This window comes from Dreissena polymorpha, chromosome 2 (assembly GCF_020536995.1).
Source record: "Dreissena polymorpha isolate Duluth1 chromosome 2, UMN_Dpol_1.0, whole genome shotgun sequence".
In the NCBI taxonomy this organism is placed as follows: domain Eukaryota; kingdom Metazoa; phylum Mollusca; class Bivalvia; order Myida; family Dreissenidae; genus Dreissena; species Dreissena polymorpha.
In genome coordinates, this window is record NC_068356.1 from 152,842,667 (window position 1) to 152,860,371 (window position 17,705).

Sequence of the window (17,705 nt, forward strand, 5' to 3'; positions counted from 1 at the left end):
TATCATTTTGTCAAAACTGCGTAAAATAAAATATACTGTAGAGGCTGTGAGATACAACCTGTCGACATGTTAGCTCAGTTTAGTTAGATTGGTCTTTGTCAGCTCTGGTACTACTTGAAAGTTCCCTAGATACTCTTATGTATGCTCATTATACCATGGGTTCAGAAAATATACGTAAACATACCCAGGAATACTTAGGCTAAATCTGCTGTTGTTGGCTCTATTTTTAAATTAATAATGTTTCTGTTTACATTCTGTGAAATTGCCTCCGCGATGATATTATCGAAACTCGTACTGAAAAAAGCATATTGAGTAGTTAGGTTTTGTTCGAAGAGGATTTTGTTTCGTATTCGGAAGTGCGTTTGATGACATTAGATTGTAGGCAGGAATAAAACTCTGTTCCAAGGGTACATTGAAGTGTACTTTAGAGTACCCCGGGTACTTTTTAGTAGTACGGGGCCAACAATGACCAATCAAGCTTCAGTTGTTTAAGCGCTGCAATTATTAACTGGTAGTAAAGGTCAAGGCTCACACACTTGGCTAACTTTGCGAAATGGTTATTGTAACAACTTAAACTTAAGTTATCTGAATATTAATAATGGCTAATTTTAAAGTAGGTTTGAAAAGTTTTCACTGTTGAAGTAAATTTACTGAAAACATGTATTGAAATGTACCAAATATGTCATTTTATACAAAAACTGTCAAAACACTATGACTTTTAAACCAATGAGAATTGTTTTTGGTAAGTTACAGATGTATGATGCTAAAAGTTGTATTTTAGCGATGCTGTTTTCGAAGAGAGAAAAACCCGAGCTATTGTCATAGCCAACTATTTGTCCAACGTCCGCCCGTCCGATGTAGGCAATGTGCTAAAACCTTAACATTTGGCTCTAAAATCAAAGTGCTTCCACCTTCAACTTTGAAACTTCATATGTAGATGCACTTTGATGAGTTCTAAACGCCACACCCATTTTGGGTCACTAGGTTATAGGTCAATGTCACTGTGACCTCTACAAAAATATATAATTCTGACAAGCTTTCACAGACCAGCGTGGCACCAGATATGCGGTGCTCTTGTTTATTATCAGATTTCATCGGTAATCAATCATATTAATATCATATTGATGGCAAAACTTTGTTGTTGCTGTATGCTTTACAATCATTTTTTTCTGAGTTTTTAAGTTTTTTACAGAGAAATTTTAAAACACAAACCATGGGGAAAATACAAAATCATTTCATTTAGTTTTATATATGGTATCATTATCATTCAAAATCTTTAATTTTATTATTATAAATGCAGTTGCCATGAAGAGGAAGTGTCAAATTTTAACTAAGGTCATTGTTAATCTTTACTGGCTGAAATATTTAATTACTAATTTTAAGATTATTTTTTAGTTTCCTATAAACCATATGGACAAATTAAATGCAGTTTGATTGATATGTTCATATAAAATTGTTATGTCATAAGAAGTTATTTAGAACCTTTTTTCTTTATAGGTGGTCACACAGATTGAAAGAAAACTATCAAAATTCATTTTTTCCCCAATATCTTTGAACACATTTCTTTAAACTCTATACTGTGTTTTTGTACATACTGTAATGTCCATTTATACCATTTAAAGTTCTTTTCTTGTTATCGCGCTGACGTCACAAAAGGGGCAGTACCTTGGCGACGGTGAAAACAATGCCCTAGATACGGTCGATTAACTACGCTGATTGAGCTACCTCTGCTGATATTTCGCCAATTGCATTCCTATTTGGAAGTTGATAGTTAAGTACATGTGTTGGTGTTTTAAATGTCTTTTGACTATTATGAAGGATGAGATTGCACTTCGAAAGACCGATATGACCAGAAAATAAAACTAATTTTACTGAATTAATGTCCGTACAAATTGCATGCTGGATGTTGGAAAAATGACCCGACCAAATGGCCGATGTTCGAGTACGGCGATATTCATAACTTTCTTATTGAGACATCAGATATTAGTTTATTCTGTAATAATGAGAGTATCATTGTAGATGTTGATGTTATTAATACTGTCTTATTTTTAGGGTTCATTCACCTTCGTACATTATATATTTCTACTATGTCAATTTATAATAATAACCTGAAGCTGTAAAATAAGTTGGGAATTCTGGTACACGACTTTCTTAGTTGTGTTATAAAAATCAAAGTCAAGCTTTATTAACTTTATAGTGATCTCATTTATAGTATTTCTTTTATGTTGGTGCATTATCCGTTTACATTGTGATTTACATGCCATTCATTATGACCCATGCTTGGTTTAATAAACGTGACTTACTTACTAATTGTCTATCGCTTTTACTTTTGTTAATAAATCAAATTGAAACAAATAAAATAAATCTAATTACGTAAATTTTATCATTATTAAATACTTTTTTTTAATAAATTACTCGGGCTAGTATCTTTACGGTGTACAATTTCTGATAATCTACATTTTAATTTGTACAATATGTAACATATCTAATTTAAGCAACTGTTAGGTATGTCGGCGTTTATCATTCAACCAAATGACAGAAAGAGAAGACATGGTGACATCATCAATCGTGTTTAATGGCACTGTCATCTGCCACCCAGTGTGGATGATGACACCATGCTGTTAGTTAAGTCACGGACTCTAGATGAGGTCAATATACGTTCCGTGGTTAAGTCTTGACAATATCTGATCAAGACGAGATAATCGTTTTATGCAGAACAAAGGGGCAATTAAACACCGAAATACAAAGGCTTACGCGATTCTAAGATTGATGCAAAAAATCAAATGAAAAATATTGCATTTAATTTAATATTAAATGTTTATTTAAGGTATCAACGTGTTTGCTTTCCCAGAAAAATACCATTATGGTTAATTTTTATATGTTGTATGTTTGCAATTGATCGATTAATTGCTTGTTTTCAATCTTAATGGTTTCAGTAAAGTAGAATAACTTGTTTGCATGTTGAGAAATAAAATCTTAATATAATCGTTTAAATATATACGATCACGCTCTATTTCTCAATGCAAACAAAATGGCGGCAGCGCTTTTGTTTTCACCGTCGTCAATGGGCACATACCTCTAGCTGACGCAAGTGCCCGGATGTTGCGATATTATGAATAATAATGCTGTAAACATTGCAAAACCCACTTTATTTTATCTTATATTGTGAAAAGCAATGCTGCGCATTTTCTCTTTTTGTTTTACATTCAGTTATTTTATACCATTTTTTGTTGGGAAATATTAGAATAAGGTATACTGTCTTTATTAATATATGTAAATGTATTTTTTTAATGTTTTACATCAATTAACTTGTACAAATAAATAAGAAACATAAAATAGACAATGTTTGTGTCGTGTAGAGCATTAACTACCATTGCAATCAAATAATTAAAATAATACCATTTTTGTTTCTTCACTTTTAACACCATAGTTATGCATAATATTCACATTAAGTTATTCGTCAAAAACATAACATATAAGACAATATATATTCAAAAGAAGTTGTTTGTTTTGCACCAAATAAAGCTTTTTGCGGACATGAATGGTATCAGTGTATGTGTTCAAAAATCAATTGAAATAGCATAATTATTAGGAACTTGCAAGAATAAATTGTGTCATCCTGACATGATTCAACCAGTAAAATTTAACTTAATAAAAATAGGAACATTTAAAAATGGTTTGCTTTCTCCCTGTGTTTTGTTCATGTGTACATTAAGCCAGATGTGTAAAACTTTTCCATGAATTTAAATTGATGCATAAGTTTCCATTAGTGAATTACATTATGTTTAAGTATTTTATCAGTGACTGAACTTTTTCACAAATATTTCAGTCAGTGTGTTGGTAAAGCATGTAAAGTGATTCAGGTTTACGCAAGTGCCCGTTTGTCATACCAATTACCCCATATCAATTACCCAGGATGGATCCCAATTTCTCAAATTTTGTATTTAGAACTAATCACAACTGGTACATACCCTGACATATATTTTACCAATCCATGCATTGAACAAAACATATAATATAATTATATATGTGAAGAAGCATACTTTATGATAATTGCAAATGCCTATTGTCTCAAATTAATAGAAGCATTCATGGACAATGTTAATTTATCACAGAAAAAAGATTCTCATTTTAAATGAATTTATGAGTAAAAATCTGTTGTTGTTTTTTTTTTAATTTGCACAAAAGTATAAATATAAACTGGGTAAAAACATGATGTTGATTGTTATAAAATTATCTAGAAATGCGACAAATAAATACAAGCTACAGAGCTTGTTAATTCTTCTAAAATCATACTGTACTACTGTACATTATAATTGGTAAATCAGTAAATGAAATTACAAAAAAATACTACCTTCTTTACAGAGGCCATTGCTGATGTTCTTCTCATTATAGGACATTCCATTTGTAATTCAGTGACGCACTAAACATAATCAAAGATACCCTTCCAGTGAATTGAATTTCTGTCAGGAAACTCCTTGATTATGTGTCTGTAAATTCAGATGTGTAAGCTACAATACACATGCTTGTCTTCTCAGTATTATCCATCCATTTTTTTCTAGTTTGCTCCAGCAATTCCAGTTTGAAATATATCTGACTAACCTTCGTAAAAGATTTGCTTCAGTAAGTAACATCTCTTCTGTTTTAAAAAAGAGCATATCCAGCACAACAAAGAATGGCCACACTTAATTTTAAAAGAATCAAGAGATTGAACTTTTTTACAGTTGACCTCTTTTTTCGTCGCAATTTCGCAAACAAGGGAAAGAACTTCGCTCTTTATAAGGTACTTCTTGAGGATAAATGTATTAATATTTAGTCTACCGAAAAGTTTGTTCGAGAAAGCAAATTAAATCTACTTTATGAATTTCTTCAAATGTTCTCTATAAGGTCCGCGCAATCACAAGACTTCTGATTAGAGATTATTCAAACATAGCAACTAAGTTTTACGCTACGTTCGGTTTATAGAAACGCACTTACGCATTCAGAAAAGCGTACGTAACTTTATACGTACGTACATTTTCGTCCGTAAAGTTACGCATTGTGCCAGAAACGGCCCCTTGTAGTTTGGTAGTTTTTTTCTGGAACCTGTTAATATGCAAAAACACAACTTATATGCACGTATGTGCAACGCATATTTGTATCTTTTTAGTTCGGAATTACCTTGCACATATCATCGACTAAATATGTTATATGTGTATGGGAAGTATTGCTATTAAAGCAGTGTATATAAATAATGCAAGTTTTCGGTAGATTTTAACAAAACCACTCAAGAGGACGCATACTTGTTTGATAAATATTTCCATGTCTGAAAATTACAAACATATTTAATATATTTTAATTGAAAGAGTTACATAATATTTGGACAACACGTTGAGAGCGCTGATATAATTGACGTACTGTTTGATATTTTATTTATGTTAGTATGCTTAAAATCCACTAAAGTTTTCCCAAGTTTAAAATATTTTCTCTAATACATTAACTAAACATGATATAAATAGTATTGTTATTTATGCATTACATAAATCAAAACATAATATTTAACAAAACATTCAAAAGTACACAGGTACACATCCTTTGTAATGTATCAACACCAACACTCACACGGCTATTGAACAATATATGCCCAGCACAAACTTCACCAACATCATCAAACAAGTTACAGTAATAACATCAATAGTGCATTACCTGTGTCAATAAGTTCACAGCCAGAATTGCTTAATCACTAAATTCATACAGATAGTTTATATGCGACTTAAGCATATACAGCTCATCGTAAACAACAACAACAATAAGGCAAACATAAACACAAAACGTCAAAATAGCAACACTTTTTATGCAGATGTTTTTATATCCATTATTAGTTTTAGAATTTAACATGTCAGAGAGTATTCTTTGTTTAATAAAGTTAAGTAAATTGTTTTTTATTAACTGAGACAAACATATGCAGTTTGATATTTTATAAACAAAATTCAATTCTGGACAAACACAATAGTAACTCATAAAGCTATTTATTTCCGGCTCGAAGTTTTAATTATTTAATACGGAAATTATCTAGACTTATCAATATACATACATATTCACAGTGACAACAGTGTTGGTAATGAAGTAATGCACTAATTAATAGAGTCGCAACTAATTTCAGGAACGCGTAAATCATTTAGTAATGCCATGAATTCACTGCGATATTAACTAAAACATTTTCCGTACATTTCACAAACAACATAAACGCACCTCTATATCAAAATTGACACTAATGGTATCAGTAGATTCAAAGCGAATTTATTACAAATTTTATCAATACGTTAACGTATTCATCCATAATATAAATACACAACTAAATGGATAGCAAAAATTACGGTATCAATACATTTACAGAACTAATGTATTTATTTAAGGTAGTAACGAGACCACATTAAGAGCAGTAGCAAAAGTAGCAATACGTTAAGCAACATATTAACATATAATAAATATACAAATTTTACCAATCAGTAAAGATAAATATAAATAATACCGGGGTATCTTTATTCACAGCGACTGCAAAAAATGACATGTATGTTAAGACGGTATTTCCCGTGAAATAAATAACTAGTTATCAATACAAACTTATCATGGACAATAATAACGAACATTTCGCTCATATTAAGGCAAGATAGCAATAATTATGTTATCAATAAATGAATCGACAAAGACATAAGTTATTAAAATCAACACTGTTTGTCAGTTAATAAGCAGCTACATTGTGTGTTTTAATAAAGTCACAGCAACAGTAGAGGTATTTCCATCGAAATAAAATAAAGTTAATAATATCACAAACGTTTCGCTCGAAATAAAAAAGTGATAAACATCAATCAGTTATATGAAAGCGACATTTAAACAAAATCTATTAAAAATGTGCAGAGTAATTGTTTTACAATATAAACTCAAAAGCGACAGTAGAGAACACGTTGTTAATACCTTTGTCATTGTTTGTACATTTATCAGGGAGTGATCTGCATTAAGGGGTACATAACAGAAAATACACCAATACATCGGCCACGTTTTATTCAATAAGTTAATCAAGCTGCGAACAACACAAAGTTACACAATAATGCACACGCGTTGAGCACAAACAAGACGTACTGTATACCTACATTAACGTAAAAGGTACGTTTAACATGCGTTAAAATATTTCCTAAAATACACACACGAATGTAATTAGACAAAATATATACGTTGTCATTACTAATTTTACGTAAAACTCACGTGTTAAGCCGAAAACACAAGCAATATTATATGCACCTGAAAAATGGCATAATCAATTTGGTAATAGGAACAAACTGCTCAATGCATGCAACGAATACATGCACAGTTTTAACTTTACGTTTTTGAAGCAGTCTAATAGGCAGCATTCTACAGATAGGAATATATTTTAGTAAATAAATGCAACAATTATGTGTTCAGTACGTTTCAAACACTATTGCCGATCGTAATACCAATTGTTCCGTTTTACTTCAACATTCGATATAACACATCTTGCAGGTTCATAACGCGACTCCCTCCCATAATCATCCTCAGCCCAACATCTCGCAGTATCTCGTTCATGCGCCTCACTATTGACAGCAGAGCAACATCTGACTCGTCAATTCGCCCGCTCTCATCACTTAGGAGGAGACCTAGGCTCATTAAACATGAAATACACCATCTCAAGCTCAATGCTCATCCTGTTGTACCATCGGAATGGTTCAGGATGAGCAAAAAGGGCTTGTCGTATCTTCGGAAGTCTTAGTATCATCCTGGGACCTTCGCCCATCATTTCTGTAATCGTTAATATCCATTTACGTTTATTTTCCTCATCCAGTCCACATGCGGCCATTAGATTTCTATCTGGAATCATATAGTACGGCAACTCTCGGGTGACCAACGCAACTCTTAGCGCAACCAATCCTTCGTGCAACCAGTGCAACAGACTTCTTTCATGAAACAAGAACTGAGGATTATTTTCCGCTATCCATAAAACAATGTTTTTTAACGTGTACGATGACACTTCTTTCTTACGCGGATTTAATACATCGTTTTAACCATTTTTAATAAAACATACAATTTAATTTGAGTGCCATTTAAATAATTTAATAGTGCGATCTCCCCAGCGTTAAAACAAACTCTCCATTCAACATGTTGATATTCACTACCTTTAAATCCAACAGGCGTAAGAAATGCCCCATGTGATACGACGTGCTGAACGGATTGCGGTGGCGGTCAGTGGCGAGGTCTTGCTGCCTATTTTGACAGGATGCTGGGGCTGTAATAGCAAAATGCATGTACTACGTCGCCGCGTAATATACCGGACACTGTAAGAGGCGTTGACGGCCCCGCACGATCATGCTGCATTGCGCCTTCCGCCGATGGAACCTTCGAACAGTCATGTCCATATAAGTCACTGCTCAGGAGTTCTTGACCATACCAATCATCACACAACGCATCTTTAATATTCGGGTGAATCGTTTTACCGCGTCTCTCTAGTAGAAGTCTACAGTGGCCGGGATAACTCATACGACTGTATGATCTAAACACGGTTATCTCTCTAGAAAAGTTATCAGCATTAACACCATCTTCTATGCAAATGACAGTACTGTGTACAAACATTATGTCTCTATCACTTTTCAGGTAGCGGGTCAGCCCCTCAGCCTTGCTACCCGTAATAATACACGTACCCGCTCCACATGCCAGTGCAGTCCACAGCCTACCATACTCTCTGTATGCGTCTTTCCGAGCCTGTATGATCTCCGATCCGTAACCGAGCCAGCTCATAACAGTGCCTGTCTCAACGGAGGCATTGTCCCACTGAACCTTTAATATGTTTCAATAAAATAGAACCATGTTATACGTCATAAATACTATGATATTGGTAGTCGTCAAATCAATCAGCAATAATGAAATTATTTAAAGTAACATAATAAATGAAAAGTGGACAGGAATGTTCATCTAACATGCATAGTAAATGTACATAAAACTGCTTTCATAAAGTATGATCTCTTAATTGCCCCATAAAACTTTATTGGTCATCCGATGTGTTATCAAATTATACGCATTAACCTGTGAAAATAGTTTACACATTAATGCGTATGTTCTTAGTGAATAATCAGATAGTCGGTGCAATGATTGCCAATCATAAAATAATACATTAACAAGAGATGTTTTCGTCAGAAACACAATGACCCCTACTGCGCCGCTTTGAAATAAAATTTATATGTATCATTTGGCAGGTATAGAAATCATCTCCCTATAAAGCTTATTACTTCCCTTGGATTTTGTTTTTTGACCTTTGACATTGAAGGATGACCTTGAACTTCCACCACTCAAAATGTGCAGCTTCATGAGATACACATGCATGCCAAATATCAAGTTGCTATCTTCAATATTGCAAAAGTTATGGCCAATGTTGAAGTTTTCGGACGGACGGACGGACAGACTGACTGACTGACGGACAGTTCAACTGCTATATGCCACCCTACCGGGGGCATAATTAAATTAAGAGGATTGAAATAAAGACATTGGGAATATAATCGATAATAAACAGAGAGTTGTTATATTCATGACATTCATTCATAAATATATACTTATACAACTCTATTATCTAAAAGTGTAACACCAAAAAATTAGTGCTATACATATTGATATTAAACTTAAATTGATTTGTTGCAAGCTGCATGAATTAACGAACTTATTATTTTGGCAAAATTAGTGTCGTACTGTGTCACGTGCAGACACTGATAATTTTATTTAAGAAGATTCCTGAGAACGTATATAAGCATTGTTCATGTTTCACATTTTATAAAGAAGTCAAGTATTTAATTTGGGGCCCATTTGTGATATGTTGTATGCATTTAACGTTGCTCTGTCTTCTAAAGATGTTAACGTATACCTGCGTTTAATTATGCAAACATCAACCATTTTTATGATTTAGATTCATATTTAGATTCATGAAATGTCATTTAGCAATATCATGGGGGGGCGCAGACATATAAACGGGAAAACTATGCGTTAATTATATTTTTGTATTCTATTCGAAACAAACTACACCCGACTTGTCATCTTACCAGGTCTTGTTGGCTGGAAACACTGTCCTGTCTAGGGATCCCTTCTGGTTCATCAAGACTCCTGCCACTTTTAGCCATCTATACAGTAAGATCTTCGATAAGCTTATATCGACGAGAATGTTTGTAATAGTTCGGTTGTCATAAAATAAGAGTAAATGATATTAACATGATCACGAATATGTTTGCATGTACTTAATACATATAAACTGGTCATAATTGACAGGTTGCAGTATATAAATAAGTTTAAGTAATGCGATATAACGTAAACAATACTGCTTTTCAATACAAAATGCGAATAAGATGGCACCTGGTCGTGTAAACGATGCATCTTATATGAAACATTCCTTACTTTAGACAACATGATTGTTTTATTGGCCTAGTCAGGTAATATGCAGGTTGAATGACTCCACTGAATTAAATAACATTACGTCATTAAATATACCTGGACGAGGAACATTAATTGTTTTCGGAAAGAAAAATTCGTTCCACTGCCTCATATATATCTCAACCATTGCAAGAAATGGTTGAACATTTGTAGCCAATATTAATTTACTGATATTGTAAAATACAGTACGGTGTGCGTTCGAAGCCACGAAATCAACTACTTCTACAATTAACACAATCGATGAAGTGGGAACATTTATTGCTAATGTGCGCTTACATGATGCGATGAACTAACATATAACGTTAGTACATGGAGTTGTATTTAATGCATTTCCTGTTAACTCGTTATGTTTATGTCTTAAATTTCTGAATACATTTAAATTCAGAATATAGTGAACGATAAAATCATTATGCTTAATCAATATAATGACAGACAATATAATACCGTGTGCGTGACAGATGAGTAAGGTTGTTCCCCAGCGCGGAATGTTTGCAAACTGGAGTCTCTCAGCACGTGACTGGTACTGCATCTGAACCGCCTAGCAGCTAGTTTTATCAAGAGTTTTCAGATGTCGTCCTGCAAAATACTAACAATATTATTTACGCAATAGAAATAAAGAACATTTATAAATCGCATCTCCAACAATGTATATTTTATACAATAATGTTATTAATTAGTTGAATTCATATTGGCTTTGTTATTGACAAAGCCAATATGAATTAAACTAAGTAATTACAATTTTATTTATTAACTTTATAATATTATTCAGCAAGAAAAGCTTGAATTTTACTTTCAAATTACAGGTTTTTGCTATTAAATTAAGTATGAAGTTTTGAAAAATAGCAAAATTTCTGTTCTATACAACTTTTCCCCTGTTTATATTCCCATGCGAAATGCTTTGAAAATGTTATGTACAACAAATTACCTATTTGGACGATTGAAATTTACCGGTACTAAAAAAAAATGGAAAAGCGTATAACTTTATGGTTGCTAAGCCTAACACCTAACGCAACACCTAATATAACGTACAAATCCGTTTTATCCTATATATTTCTTTAGTATCGGGGTCTACCGCCCCCAAACCCCGCTTTGTCGATAGGGGTAAACAACTGTGTACCGGTAAAGCTCAATATAGCTTACCTTTTAAGAGATGTATTGTTAATTTAAAACGAAAATTAAATATTGTTAAAAGAGGAAACAAATGGTCGATGCATTTAATAGAATTATTACTTCATTAATATTGAAATATGAATGCAATATTACTGGTAAAGCATAGAAACAAAAGCATTTTAACTTAGTATATGACGAAAGATGCTTTCTGGACATTACATCATACATGATGCAGGCACACAATTTGACAGGTCGCGAACTTATGCAAAATTTACCTGAATAACATTCCAGCCAGACTGGATCACTACCGTTCTTTTTAATACAACTCAGAAAGACAATAAGGATTGAAAACTTACTTATTGCCAATAGGAATTGCATTTGTAATGTGTAAATCCTCCATGATTTCGAATTAGTTTTGCTTTCGGCGCTCATTGTAGCTTGAAAATATTCAAAGTTGTTTTTTACACAGGAGGGAATCCCGTTGTTAAAAAAAAAATATACGCTATACTAAAAAAAAAAAAATTTTTTTGAATATATGTATATATATGCTATAATAGTTTCTATTATAGCATATATATATTATTTTTTTTTTATTTTTTTTTAGTATAGCATATATATTTTTAAAAAACAACGGGATTCCCTCCTGTGGTTATTTACGTACATATGCTCAAATATTGAACCTTACTATTGTGGTTACAATGCACAATTGTTATTGTCGAAAACGGGAGCTGAATATATAAGGGGCTGTGTGCTTTAAGTATTTTTTTTTTAGATTTAAACTTTTGCACCAAAGTTAAGCATACAACTTCAAAATGGCGTCCAAAATTGTCGAAATTTTAGATTCTCATACAAGGCCGAGTTTTTCCTGGTTTGCTGAATCTCGTATTGGCCGACCTTTTTCCGTATTGGCCGTGTTTTTGTTTCCAAATTGGCCGCCTTTTTCCCGTATAAGGCGAGTTTCGAGCTTTATTGGCGAGGCTAAACTTGTATTGGGCGAACAAAATGGAACACATTCTCGTCTAATATTATAAAGTTAATTAGTATTTTATATTATAAATGTTCATGCTTATAAATAATTTATTTACAAAATTTGTTTAACACTTAATTTTGAAACACCACGAGAAACGATATGAAACTCTTCAAACATGGAGTTTCTCAACGAAAAGAATGCTATCGGAGCAATGGCATGCGTGAATAAAATGGTATAAGTTTCAAGTTAAAGTCAAAACAAGACCCAGGCACACGCAATACGATACCTGGTTGTCAACATGTAAGCTGTAGACTTAATTGGATGCTAGTCCAGTAGTTAATTCAGCGACATTGATCCATGAATACTGAATCGTAGAACATCGCTATTAAAAACGCGACACATTGACATCAGACCTCGGATACAAACACGTGTGTGTGCACCCGTTCGGGTTGAAATGCACATTCATTACAGATCATAAACCCGTAAAACACATCGTCAACCACACACAAACATAAAAACTGGCCGATTTGACATTAGACGATTATAATTGATTAAATACAACTTCACAGAGAAATATCGCCCGTAGATTCCCGATTGCTGCTCAAGATACCAAATGGAAGCAAATAACACGAGCAGTTTAACCGAGGATTACGTAACCTTCCTATATAGGTATAGATACCGCCTATAAAAGGGCGACGGTCGCGTTCATAAAGGGCGACGGTCGCGTTCGTAAAGTGCGACGGTCGTGTTCAAAGGGCGAGATATCGCATATACGCTCGTAAAAGGGCGAATGTCGCATTCTAATTTTTTTTAAACGCGACAGTCGACAGGCGATATTATTACATCGATATTTGAACAGTACAAATATCGCGTGTTGCCGCAACTGTCGCGCAAAATATCGAGTATCGCTTCTTGCGTCGTGTGTCGCGGTCTGAAGTTAGACCGCGATACACGAGATTTGGATAATATGGGCGAGATTTGAATATTAAAATATCGTGCGTCGCCGCGACTGTCGCGCAAAATATCGTGCGTCGCTTCGTGTTTCGTGCGTCGCCCTTTGAACGCGAGACAAGACAGATGAAGCGATACACGATATTGTTTGCGACTGTCGCGGCGACGCACGATATTTTGCGCGACAGGCGCGGCGACGCACGATATTTTGCACGACGGTCGCAGCGACGCATGATATTTTGCGCGACAGGCGCGGTGACGCACGATATATTTAACACGATATATCGTCTTTTGGGCTACCTTCACAAGGGCGATATATCGTGTTAAATATATCATTGTTTGGTTAAAATACCGTGTGGACTTGATAGTGTCGTGTAAATCAACATTATAAACTCGACCGAACTACGTAGAAAGACCATACCGTGATATTTCTACTTGATGCAATATTATCTATGATAGGAATTCAAAGCATAATACAATCGGACATCGGAAATAATAATTTTATTAATCGAAAAGACCGTAAAAATTAGACCGAATTTTTACATAATAATGAATTAGTTAAGCAGTGTAATTTATCTGGAAGTAATGAATTGTTTTAGTTGAAATAAGTATTCTTCAATCCGTGAACTTTGCTACCAGGTATTTTTATTCCGCGACCCGTAAACTTGCCGATTTACTATGTTTTTTTATTCAATAAATATATAACTTGTTTCCCCACATTTGCCAACCGTTTTGCCCCAATTCATACCGAATTAGACAAGTCAGTGCCACGACTATTAATAAGTAAAATCCGTAACTTACATAGCAGGAAAAAACATTGAACACAGAACAGTGATTTTGTTCCAATTTGCAAAACTCTCACGTCGTAGTGTAACTTATAATTTTGAGTAAGTTAACATTATTTTAATATTGCGCTGTTGTAAACGAGAAAACTTAATTATGGAGTGTATAACGTAATTATAAGTAACTGCCGTGCCTTTAGCCCTCGGATATATCATGTCATGTTGTTAATTCTTAAGATAATGAATAATTTAATGTGGATAAGCCTTACCGATGTCGGCTGATTACAGCACAATATATCGAGTCAAATCAATGTTTTCGTCAAATTTGCATTTAGAAGCAAGATGAAGTGTTAACGTTATCATAAACGTTCCAATATTTGAAATGGGCACGCAAGCATAAACACATTAAGTTCAGAACGTAGTCATATAAAACAAATACATCTTCAGGCACATCTAAACGTCACTCAGTCTGCAATCCGCCATGCATTCTGAACGACGAAATCAGTCATTGATACTACTTAATAAACAAGTTTAAACTCGTGACGGGAATCCCCTTTAAGTGAGAGACGTTTATTTTTAGAAATGCATATTCGTATGTCAGAAATTATAAATATGTGTGTTTCATCTCACCATCGCATTAATTAATTACGGTTTACAAAGCTATTGCACTATTTATAGGCCGAGCACACACACAATAATTATGGACTTTTATTACACCAAAACATTTCTATTTTCCTTTTACAATAAAAACAAGTCACTTTCGATATCAAACCATGAACCATGAGTTTAACAGCAGTATACTTTTACTAATACATAATCTGAACTTGTCACGTTTAATTCGTACGCGTAAATAATACATCCTTACCATAAGGAACATAAGTGGAGTACAATAACTTATTATAATATCATATTTAGTTCGCTTAAACTATATATTTCGTAATCAGACGAACATGTCCAAGTGGTTACTTCCCCTATCTATAACATAAAGGTTAGACACCACTAACACAGTCTTTATAACGCTTCTACTTCCTTATAATCGCAGCCGTAATAGACACCACGCCCCGATGATTTATTCGAATATTTCGGTTATTAAACGTATGTTAATATTGTTCATTTATTTACTTATAGTTATTTGTCCGTGTTTTACTGTAAACTATGTTTAAACGTTAAAGCATGGAAAAAATGCACACATATGTGCATCGTATATAAAACGCTACATACTGACAATTATTCGAGACCTGATGGAAATTATAACGTGTAAGTGCAGTGGCTATCGTTTACCTGTTTACGCGTTGTAACTTCGACAAAGTGTTTGATAAAATTTCACGATATCATTTCCCAGAGGTTCAATATTCCAATCGTCATATGTTTTTAAATATTGGTTTGAATTAAGCGTGTTGTCTTTCAACAATAGGCCTTTATCATTTTAAGAAACTGCATCTCTTATGGATCTAGTCACCGATTTTAAATGAGTTTTATTTGTAAGTCGGTGCTCTTTCTATGGTAATTTAGAGCAGACTATTTTGATAACATTCAAGCGCGTGGTTATTTCTATAGTATTGTGGCGTAGGGCTGTTTCAATTGTATTGTAGCGCGGTGCTATTTGATAATATTGTAGCGCGCGCTTCTTTATGTAATAATGTAGCAATAGGTTCGTTCTGCAGTATTATATCGTAGGGCTCTGTCTGTAGCATTGTAGACAGGAACTCCTTCTATATTATTTTAAGTAGCGGCTTTTTCTATAATAATTATTGTAGCGCGGGGCTCTTTTTGTAGAATTGTAGCGCTGGACTCTTTCTATAGTATTGTAGGAAGCGTCTTTTTCTATAATTTTGTGGCGCGGGACTCTTTCTGTAACATTGTAGCGCTGGATTCTTTCTGTAGTATTGTAGCGCTGGATTCTGTCTGTAGTATTGTAGCGTCTAGGTTCATTTTTTCTAAAGTGTTTCAGCGTGGAGCTTTTTCTGTAGTATTGTAGAGTAAATCTTAAAATTGTAGCGCTGGATTCTTTCTAATGAAGTGTAGTACGTGATTATTTATATAGAATTGAAGTTTGAAACGTTTTCTATTGTATTGTAGCGCAGAATTATTTCCATAGGCGAGTAGCGCGGGGCTCTTTATATAGTACTATAACGCGAGATATCTTCTTTAGCATTGTGGCGGGATTCTCAATTTAGTTTTTTAGCGCTTTGATCTTTATATGGTATTGAATCTTGGGGCTCTGTTCGTATTATTGTAGCGCTGGGCTATTTTTATAGTATTGTTGCATGAAGAACTGTCTGCAGTATTGTATCGCGGGGCTCTTGCTGTGGTATTGAAGCGTGGGACTCTTTCTGTAGCATTGAAGCACGAGACTATGAATGAAGTATTGTAGCGCAGGGCTCTTTCTATAATATTGTAAGGGGGGCGGCTCTTTTTATAATAGTTTTTATAATGGTAAAGCGCGGGAATCTTTCTGTAGTATTTTAGCACGGGGCTCTTTCTATATTATTGTATTGCGGGGCTCTGTCTATAATATTGAAGCGCTGGGCTTGTTTCTTTATTATTGTAGCGCGATGCTCTTTCTGTATAATTGTAGAGCGTGCCTCTTATATAATATTGTGGGGCCGAATTCTTTTTATAAATAATAGAGTAGCACGGGGTTTGTTTCTTTAATGCTGTAGCCCGTAGACATTACCATAGCATTTAAGAGCCTGTCTGTTCATATAGAATGGTTGCGCTTGATTCTTTCTATAGTTTTGTTGTGTGGACCACTGTGTCTAATATTGTAGAACGGGACGCTTTCTGTAGTATTTTAACGCGGGGCTCTTCAATAACATTGTGGATTGCAGCTCTCTCTGTAGTACTGTAGCGCGGGACTCTTTCTGTATTATTGTAGCGCAGGACTTATTATATAATATTGAAGGGCGGGGCTATTTATATAATATTGTAGCGCTGGTATCTTTCTATAATATTGTAGGGCGGGACGCTTTCTATAATATTGTATCGCGAGCTTTGTTTCTTTAATATTGTAGCGCGAGGCTCTGTATGTAGTGTTGTAGCACGGGACCCTTTCTATAGTATTTTAGCGCAATATGTACTATTTTAGAGCTTGACCTTTCTATAGTACTGTAGCGCGGGGCTCTTTCTGTTGTATTGCAGCCATTGCAACGCTCAACTATCTAGGTAATACCGTTATAACTCGATGTTTTTCGGACACTCTAAGTTTTCGGACACCCCTTTTTTAGCAAAAATATTTATTTTTCGTGACTCTTAATTTTCGGACACACGAGTTTTCGTCCATAATTAGTGTCTCTAAGTTTTCGGACAGTATATTTTACAGCGCTATTTTACCAAATTTCGGTTCTGTTTTCGATATCTAATGACACTTTGATCATGGGGTTTTACAACCAGATTAACATCATAAAACCAGGCAGGTGCATGCCTGAGGG

The 17,705-nt window shown here is 34.2% G+C and overlaps 1 protein-coding gene across 2 annotated transcripts; it reads right to left on the reverse strand.

The window, feature by feature from the left end:
• Window positions 1–5,491: 5,491 nt before the first annotated feature.
• On the reverse strand, window positions 5,492–15,246 carry LOC127869480 (uncharacterized). Of its 2 annotated transcripts, XR_008044583.1 has the most exons (5): window positions 15,140–15,246; window positions 10,906–11,037; window positions 10,077–10,154; window positions 8,169–8,826; window positions 5,492–7,949 (listed from the first exon to the last, which is right to left on the reverse strand). XR_008044583.1 is itself a non-coding variant. In XM_052412097.1 (4 exons), exons 3-4 carry the CDS (start codon window positions 10,152–10,154, stop codon window positions 8,257–8,259), a joined length of 648 nt encoding a protein of 215 aa, XP_052268057.1. In that variant the 5' UTR covers window positions 10,906–11,037; window positions 15,140–15,246; the 3' UTR covers window positions 5,492–8,256. The 2 variants fall into 2 exon arrangements, 1 of the variants encoding a protein (XP_052268057.1); XM_052412097.1 differs by having other exon boundaries at window positions 5,492–8,826.
• Window positions 15,247–17,705: the final 2,459 nt, after the last annotated feature.